General features: G+C 39.5%; 2 protein-coding genes across 2 annotated transcripts; both read left to right on the top strand.

The window, feature by feature from the left end:
• The first annotated feature begins 46 nt into the window (after nt 1-46).
• Nucleotides 47-5279, top strand: LOC133952020 (potassium channel subfamily K member 13-like). Its single transcript, XM_062386294.1, has 3 exons — nt 47-104; nt 280-621; nt 4477-5279. The coding sequence occupies exons 1-3, from the start codon at nt 47-49 to the stop codon at nt 5277-5279; spliced, it is 1203 nt and encodes a 400-aa protein (XP_062242278.1).
• Nucleotides 5280-8008: 2729 nt separating this feature from the next.
• On the top strand, nt 8009-9168 carry si:ch211-261a10.5 (potassium channel subfamily K member 13). Its single transcript, XM_062386293.1, has one exon. The coding sequence runs from the start codon at nt 8009-8011 to the stop codon at nt 8873-8875; it is 867 nt and encodes a 288-aa protein (XP_062242277.1). The 3' UTR covers nt 8876-9168.
• The last annotated feature ends 622 nt before the right edge of the window (nt 9169-9790 follow it).

The following is a 9790-nucleotide window of genomic DNA, read 5'->3' as shown; positions in this document are numbered from 1 at the left end:
GCATATATTTGTGTTGGCTCATCATAACAGATGGATTATTGAGCTGATGATAAGCAATGCACCGATCGTTCAAGCCTCTGTTTGTAGCCACCTGCAGAAGCGCAGTAACGTGCACAGATTAAGACAAAGAACATTTTGTAGCACTAGTTTTGTACTGAATAAGATAGAATCGCAATGATTATCTAATTATCAAATGAGGGAAGAACTCATTGGAATTTCAGCTGTTTGTCCTATGGGCAGATTCCAGCGACCTTGTTGCTGTTGCTTAACACATAAAAGTAACAATTAAGAAAGAGTCTGGGTACTGCTGCTTGTCTCTGATCCCCAGCAGGGACACTGCTCGTCTCTACCTGCTCGGCTTGCTCATTGCTCTTTACATGCTGGCTGGAGCTGTCACATTTTCTTCCTTGGAGAGACCAGCAGAGTTACAGGCACACCACCTCTGGGAAAAGAGGCTGAAGAACTTCATTCGCGAGCATGAAGTCAGTCGGGATGACCTGAAAATGCTGCTCTGCTACTTTGAAGAAGGCAGGACAGCTGGCATCTGGACAGACGGAGGAAGAGCCTTATGGGAGATGTCCGGTGCCTCCTACTTTGTGGGAACGGTTGTCTCCACTATTGGTGAGTCAAGAGGAGTGAATCACTCACCTAAAACACATGGTTGAAATGATGAAACTTGGTGTAACTATTAGAGTATCTCCAGATTTTAGACTTTTTTGGAGCTTTGGGGAACAACCCCCCCCTGATGTAGAGAACTGTTTGCTGGTTGCATGAACGGAAGCCAGTCTCTACAAAGTTTATGCCGAAACCTTCCTGCCCGCTGAAAATAAGAGAGAGACTATCGCTGTCCTCCTACTTTTCAATCTCATTGTGGTCAGTATTAACTCTGGGCGTCTGATCTGCTCTCATCTCCTTCTGGTTTTGATTTGGGTCTCACCAACACAAATTCTGTAGGAGAAAGTGGTTTCACCTTTAATAAATAATTCTGATTGCACAATTTGGGTAGCGCTGTAGCACTCACTATAGTTTGCAAACACAACTTCTTGGAGGGCCTCCCCCCTGATCCCCCTATCAGTTGCTGACGATAAAGACACCTTCATAACTAAATACATTGCAGAAAAAAAAAAAACGTGGTAACTGGAAACTCAAACATGTCACATCTGGAGTAGAGTCTAGTGTTTAGGCTAAATCATTGTTTTACTTCCAATTTTACTAAATGTTTGGATGTGTGTGTCCTTGTATTGTTTATTTGTACTAAGTTAATGTAGATGTATTTCTTTGTTTGTATATATGTATTTATGTTATTTGTGTGTTTTTACCCACCATATCTAAATCTGGCACATTTACATGTTGGACTTAAGTATGCATGTGCAATATTACTTTTAAATAAACATACCCAGTGATTACTGCATCTTTCTGACAGCTGCAGCCTCATTTTTAATCTGTTTAAAGAGACAGATTACACGTGAGAAACATGTGTAGATAAAGAGAGGATCCCTTTAGGGCAAATCAACACCGCCTCCAAGTAACATGAATCTAAAACAATCACACATAATTTAACTAATCATGTAAACATACGTGGACATATGGAGCCATATTGATTTGGGGAGGATGACAATGGAAAAGTGTTTTAAATGTTTTTGATATCTGACAATATGAAGGACAAACATGTCTCTGAGATAAAAACGAGCGTCATCCTTGAGAATCAATTTACAGCCTTTCCTATGCTCGACACTATCTGTTGGCACTCTGTCACTGTGGAAACTCAGGGATAGGAGGTAATAATAGTAGTATTAGTAATAACATTACAGCTCAGATCAATTTCCTTTTTACAACCACTTCCTTATTTACAGACTTCAGTCCTTTCACGATGAAATAACGCATCTGGGGTTAGTGGCACTAAAATATACAGCACACACTTTGAGCTTCTCTGTTTGTTATGGAAATCATGACGTCTCCTAATTGTGGTCTTCCTGATTCCTTGCCTTTCCTCCCTGTTACAATAATGGCTGCACTTATTGTAGGACAAGAAAAAGAGTCTTCATGCTGAGGCTTTACTTAGGTACAGCAGTGTGTTCACAATGACAATGTCAACATGTTCACACCTTAACACCTTCATTTAGTGTACTAGCCTGCTAACATTTAAAGGTCGACAAAAGGTACAGTTGAGGGAATGATTTTACTTTGGTCACAAAAAAAGTATTGTACAGATCATATTTTATGATTTTTGAAAGTTAAGCGATCAATATAGCTTTTAATGTCCCCCCTGGCCAGGCCCTGTCTGCGTGGAAATGACAGATCCGGACCCTGTTCTCCCTGTGTTTGCTCCAGACAATCCAGGAAGGAACTGTCCACGTATAACAATGACAATAAAGGTGATGATATGACGATGGCGACAGAGTTGCCTCTTCCTCTACAGCTTAATTTTAACCAAAAGAAGACGACAGAGGATGTGTGATTCAGACACGTGAAAAGGAAAAGACGCACAAAGGAAATTAGACATTGTTTTCACTGTTCTTTCTCATTATGTGAAGAACTATCAATTAAGATAAGTGTAAAGAACTGCTAGCTTTGAGGTGACAGCTCTCCCAACAAAATCCAACATTTTAAGTGCAACTGGGGGAAGGTCACAGATTCACCTACATTCAGAGATTTCCTTTTTCCATGAAGATGCCTGCCAAATTTCATTCTGGTCACTACCGCATGAAAACAAACAAAGGGAAGGAAGGAGGGAAGGAGGGAAGGAGGGAGGGACGTAAAGTCCCTGTTGCTTTAGTGAGGTAGTTAATTAGGCAAGACATGGTAGGTACCGGAAAACTTGGAGTATGTGATTCATAACTTGTGAAAGACACAGACTGGACTTTTAGGATCATGATTATAAGAAATACAGCTTAGCCCGTTTACCAGTTATGATATGGAAAATCAAAGGTCGATTTTTATAATTTAGTAAAATGTATGTACTTTTTGAGGTACCAGTTCTTTACATGAGTATTCTAAGTATATCCCAATTAAACTTCCACTCATTCATTCTACCTTCTACTCTACTACATTTCAGGCAGCAATATACTTTATTTAAATATAAATATAAAGAGAGAGAGAGAGAGACAGAGAAACAGCTGATTTTTAATTTGACATGAAAAACATTAGTGCATAAAATATGGAAATAATAATCGACATGTAGATTAAAGGTACATTCATGTTTCCTCATGAATGCACCATAGCTTGGGACCATTCCATTCATAATAATAGAATGACCAAGGTTATAATAGTTAGATAGAACTAACTAGAACTCTGTGTAATTTTTACGTATTGTTTTAATCTAATTAGTTAATATTCTTGGTAATAAATCGGAAGTGTTTTACATTGTTGAAATAAAGGTTTAAAACTAAAGTTTTCCTTCTAGATTCCACTTCACATTCCTTTTTCTTCTCTTCCCAACCACAGCCTTGGTGTAAACCAACACAAACAAACAAACACACTAACACACGCACGCACGCCTGCACACACACAACCACACTCCTATACACACTCATTTACAGTTATCACATGTGAGCACAGGAACAACCGGCAGATATAACAGAACTCAGACTTTAAACTTGGGCTGTCATTCAATCCATTCACATCTTATCATCGGTAGCAGAGTGATTCACAAAGGCTGGAGTTTAATTCTCAAACTAAGCGCTATACACACTACACCCATCCCCACGTATCATATGAGCAACGTATGATAAACTACATTTTGCTCAGAGACACGACTGCGCTCCACCGAGGTTCGTGAGAGTTTGGATGGAAGTATCGTTGGTTCACGCCAACTGACAAACACATGTGACTAGTATTAGTCGAATTTTTGTGAAAACGATATCTCAAGACCTAAGACCACTTGAGGAAACTTCAATTGAACTCATGGATGAATTGATGGAGTTCGGTGGTTAAAGGTCAAGGACGTGGTGACCTCACAAAACATATGTTTTTATCTTGTGAACGTGATATCTCTGGAACACCTCCTGGGAATAATCTTAAATTAGTTACAAACATGAAATTGTTAACTTTCAATGGTCAAGGTCACAGTGACCTCATATGAGTCGGGAGAAATGTAGAATACAGACGCTTTGGTTGGTGGAGGCATACAGCTGTTTTTTTATTCAGGTTTTGAGTGAAATGTTAACATAGGTTCTGTGGCGGTAAACCGCTTACCTTGTGCAAACTGAAGGGCATTAAATCCACCTGCCTACACATCTAAAGCTAAAAGAAGTATCAACATAAAAGTTTATTTTGTTAGTTCTGTTCAAAAACACTAAAGACAATCCAGCCTGGATACAAATTTTTCATAAACATTGAAATATATTATTTCATCTGTATCTTGTGACGACACAAAATGTAAACCAATGTAAACACATTGCACAGAGGTTGACATAATCTATGCAGTGAGAGTAATATTATGACAGTAGTGACCTTTGACCTACATGTTTCTAACAGGATTTGGAGTGACTGCCCCATCCACTGTAGCAGGGAAGGTCTTGCTTGTTTTCTATGGGTTGCTGGGCTGCTCAGCGACGCTTCTCTTCTTCAATCTTTTCCTGGAGAGAGTCATAACGTTTCTGAGCCTCCAGTTATTCTGGTGCCACCGAAGGAGAAGCAGAGACAGCGCTGCAGCGGAGGGCAGAGCCAGTGAAGGTAAAAGGAATGAAGAATGGAAACCGTCTGTGCACCATGTTACACTCGTTCTTCTTGTTGTGGTCCTGCTGGTTGCTTGTGGGGCTGCCTCCATCTATGCAGCCATGGAGGGTTGGAATTACTTTGAGTCGCTCTATTTCTGCTTTGTGGCGTTCAGCACCGTGGGCTTTGGCGACTTTGTTAGCAGCCAGAGGGAGCACCATGAAGACACCTGGGCGTACCAGGTTGTTAACTGTCTCCTGATGCTCCTGGGAGTGTGCTGCACTTACTCCCTTTTCAACGCAATCTCTGTGATCATTAAACTGGGACTCGACAGGATGCTGAGGACACTGGCCCGGATGTACAGGGGAATCTGTCACTTTCGACTTCAGCTCAAACTTTTATTCAAACTCACTTATTCTGACTCTGACACAACTATATGTTACTCTGAGGATGACACTCCACACAGGAAGCCGCTGCAAACGGTTTCCAGTTCGGCCCAAAGCATGCTTTGGCGCTCCCGTGCCCCAAGTGCCATAGGTAAATGTCTTTGTGAGAAAGCCGAAGTGGAAACAGTGTGCCACTTTGACTATGACAGGACAGAAAAGGGCAAGATAGTAGCTTAAATGAAAATAATGTTGTCTATGTCAGACCACTACCCACCTCTATAGATTAAAATATTTGTAATATACTGTCAAGAAAGTGAAACGAAGAGATACAATTTTGTCTGAATAATGTTTTCTTTAATTTCAGGCTCTTTTGTTGTTCGGAAGACATTTATCATAATATTGACTTTATCTTGAGCTGTAATGGTTAAGAATCGCCAAATAAAACACATAGGAAGGAAACATTCTTCCCAATGAAGAGCAGTGGTAAACTAAGTGTAAAGAACTGCTAGCTTTGAGGTGACAGCTCTCCCAACAAAATCCAACATTTTAAGTGCAACTGGGGGAAGGTCACAGATTCACCTACATTCAGAGATTTCCTTTTTCCATGAAGATGCCTGCCAAATTTCATTCTGGTCACTACCGCATGAAAACAAACAAAGGGAAGGAAGGAGGGAAGGAGGGAAGGAGGGAGGGACGTAAAGTCCCTGTTGCTTTAGTGAGGTAGTTAATTAGGCAAGACATGGTAGGTACCGGAAAACTTGGAGTATGTGATTCATAACTTGTGAAAGACACAGACTGGACTTTTAGGATCATGATTATAAGAAATACAGCTTAGCCCGTTTACCAGTTATGATATGGAATATCAAAGGTCGATTTTTATAATTTAGTAAAATGTATGTACTTTTTGAGGTACCAGTTCTTTACATGAGTATTCTAAGTATATCCCAATTAAACTTCCACTCATTCATTCTACCTTCTACTCTACTACATTTCAGGCAGCAATATACTTTATTTAAATATAAATATAAAGAGAGAGAGAGAGACAGAGAAACAGCTGATTTTTAATTTGACATGAAAAACATTAGTACATAAAATATGGAAATAATAATCGACATGTAGATTAAAGGTACATTCATGTTTCCTCATGAATTCTACACGCTGGAAACCTCCACACTCACTTTCTTTCCGAGCATGGATTTTAACATACTTGGACATTGTCTATTTAGAACTGTCAACAGCTCGAGTACATGGAGCCAAAGAATCCGCTATAAAGGCCTGGGAATCGCTCCTAACTGTCCTCCGTGCGCTTCAACTGTAATATGTGATTAAGGTTTCTTTAGGAAGCTGGATCCCGGATGTGGGTGGTTTATGTTTGGGGTAGTTTTATTTTATTTTATTCATTTATGTTATTTTATTTTATTTTATTTCCCTGTGTTTTATTACATACATATGTTATTGTTTTTGTATTAATGACCTATTGTATATTTGTGTTTGTTTATTTAATATTTTCATATATATATATTTTTTCTATTTTATTATTTGACTTATTCCTAGTTATTATTTTTCCTTTATTGTTTACCTTTGTGTGTCTATATACATTGACAGGTATGAGTACATGTGAATATATATGTTGTTATTGATTACTGTAACATTGATCTGTACCTTGCTACATTTCTCAGTAAAATAAAAAGTTGATCACAAAAAAAAAAATGTTTCCTCATGAATGCACCATAGCTTGGGACCATTCCACTCATAATAATAGAATGACCAAGGTTATAATAGTTAGATAGAACTAACTAGAACTCTGTAATTTTTACGTATTGTTTTAATCTAATTAGTTAATATTCTTGGTAATAAATCGGAAGTGTTTTACATTGTTGAAATAAAGGTTTAAAACTAAAGTTTTCCTTCTAGATTCCACTTCACATTCCTTTTTCTTCTCTTCCCAACCACAGCCTTGGTGTAAACCAACACAAACAAACAAACACACACACACACGCACGCACGCCTGCACACACACAACCACACTCCTATACACACTCATTTACAGTTATCACATGTGAGCACAGGAACAACCGGCAGATATAACAGAACTCAGACTTTAAACTTGGGCTGTCATTCAATCCATTCACATCTTATCATCGGTAGCAGAGTGATTCACAAAGGCTGGAGTTTAATTCTCAAACTAAGCGCTATACACACTACACCCATCCCCACGTATCATATGAGCAACGTATGATAAACTACATTTTGCTCAGAGACACGACTGCGCTCCACCGAGGTTCGTGAGAGTTTGGATGGAAGTATCGTTGGTTCACGCCAACTGACAAACACATGTGACTAGTATTAGTCGAATTTTTGTGAAAACGATATCTCAAGACCTAAGACCACTTGAGGAAACTTCAATTGAACTCATGGATGAATTGATGGAGTTCGGTGGTTAAAGGTCAAGGACGTGGTGACCTCACAAAACATATGTTTTTATCTTGTGAACGTGATATCTCTGGAACACCTCCTGGGAATAATCTTAAATTAGTTACAAACATGCAATTGTTAACTTTCAATGGTCAAGGTCACAGTGACCTCATATGAGTCGGGAGAAATGTAGAATACAGACGCTTTGGTTGGTGGAGGCATACAGCTGTTTTTAATTTGAGTGAAATGTTAACATAGGTTCTGTGGCGGTAAACCGCTTACCTTGTGCAAACTGAAGGGCATTAAATCCACCTGCCTACACATCTAAAGCTAAAAGAAGTATCAACATAAAAGTTTATTTTGTTAGTTCTGTTCAAAAACACTAAAGACAATCCAGCCTGGATACAAATTTTTCATAAACATTGAAATATATTATTTCATCTGTATCTTGTGACGACACAAAATGTAAACCAATGTAAACACATTGCACAGAGGTTGACATCATCTATGCAGTGTGAGTAATATTATGACAGTAGTGACCTTTGACCTACATGTTTCTAACAGGATTTGGAGTGACTGCCTCATCCACTGTAGCAGGGAAGGTCTTGCTTGTTTTCTATGGGTTGCTGGGCTGCTCAGCGACGCTTCTCTTCTTCAATCTTTTCCTGGAGAGAGTCATAACGTTTCTGAGCCTCCAGTTATTCTGGTGCCACCGAAGGAGAAGCAGAGACAGCGCTGCAGCGGAGGGCAGAGCCAGTGAAGGTAAAAGGAATGAAGAATGGAAACCGTCTGTGCACCATGTCACACTCGTTCTTCTTGTTGTGGTCCTGCTGGTTGCTTGTGGGGCTGCCTCCATCTATGCAGCCATGGAGGGTTGGAATTACTTTGAGTCGCTCTATTTCTGCTTTGTGGCGTTCAGCACCGTGGGCTTTGGCGACTTTGTTAGCAGCCAGAGGGAGCACCATGAAGACACCTGGGCGTACCAGGTTGTTAACTGTCTCCTGATGCTCCTGGGAGTGTGCTGCACTTACTCCCTTTTCAACGCAATCTCTGTGATCATTAAACTGGGACTCGACAGGATGCTGAGGACACTGGCCCGGATGTACAGGGGAATCTGTCACTTTCAACTTCAGCTCAAACTTTTATTCAAACTCACTTATTCTGACTCTGACACAACTATATGTTACTCTGAGGATGACACTCCGCACAGGAAGCCGCTGCAAATGGTTTCCAGTTCGGCCCAAAGCATGCTTTGGCGCTCCCGTGCCCCAAGTGCCATAGGTAAATGTCTTTGTGAGAAAGCCGAAGTGGAAACAGTGTGCCACTTTGACTATGACAGGACAGAAAAGGGGCAAGATAGTAGCTTAAATGAAAATAATGTTGTCTATGTCAGACCACTACCCACCTCTATAGATTAAAATATTTGTAATATACTGTCAAGAAAGTGAAACGAAGAGATACAATTTTGTCTGAATAATGTTTTCTTTAATTTCAGGCTCTTTTGTTGTTCGGAAGACATTTATCATAATATTGACTTTATCTTGAGCTGTAATGGTTAAAAATCGCCAAATAAAACACATAGGAAGGAAACATTCTTCCCAATGAAGAGCAGTGGTAAACGTAGGGCTGGGCAATAAGACATTATAATTCTCTCTTAATAGCCAAATAAAAGCAAACAAATGTATATCAATAGGATGCTTATACATTAGCCAATTGAGGAGATGTAATATAATGGATCTACCTCTATTTCTAAAATGTTTTAAGGTGTTTGTCAGTCTCTGTTCATAAGGAAAGCTTAAAACCACAACCTTCACTAAGCAGCAAAAATAATCTTTAAATAATACATTTGTGTATATACAAGTGTTTGTAACAAGGAACAATATCAATGTCTGTTTCCTTGATAGACATGTTGCATGTTTCTAACATCAATTATTATGCCTGTTGTTTTTCAGACAAACTAATTTCCCTTTAAAAAAAACATTCACATCACTGAGTTATTAGCAAGTTTTAACAGATGACTGCTACATCATACGCCAGCACTCATTTGTATATATACAAGCAATTTCTAAGCAATCAGGACCCACCCAATGTCGGAAATGGCAGTTAGAGTGAGACATAACGTTCTGATCACATCTTCAAAGCTCATTCCTCACCTTGACGGGCAGGTCATACTGGTTGGTCTGTCTTTCCAACAAGACATGTTGACATTCACTTCAAGTGGATCTGGCTAGGCCTCACTCTTACTCATGTCTGACGCAAGGAATGCAACACTACATGTCAGCATATCCCTTTGCAAAACTAGAGCAATGTGCCCCTCTGCTGGTGAGTTTTGT

Source organism: Platichthys flesus, chromosome 4 (assembly GCF_949316205.1).
Source record: "Platichthys flesus chromosome 4, fPlaFle2.1, whole genome shotgun sequence".
Taxonomy (NCBI): Eukaryota; Metazoa; Chordata; class Actinopteri; order Pleuronectiformes; family Pleuronectidae; genus Platichthys; species Platichthys flesus.
The sequence above is the reverse complement of the archived record's forward strand: the minus strand, read 5'-3'. Positions and strand labels throughout refer to the sequence as shown.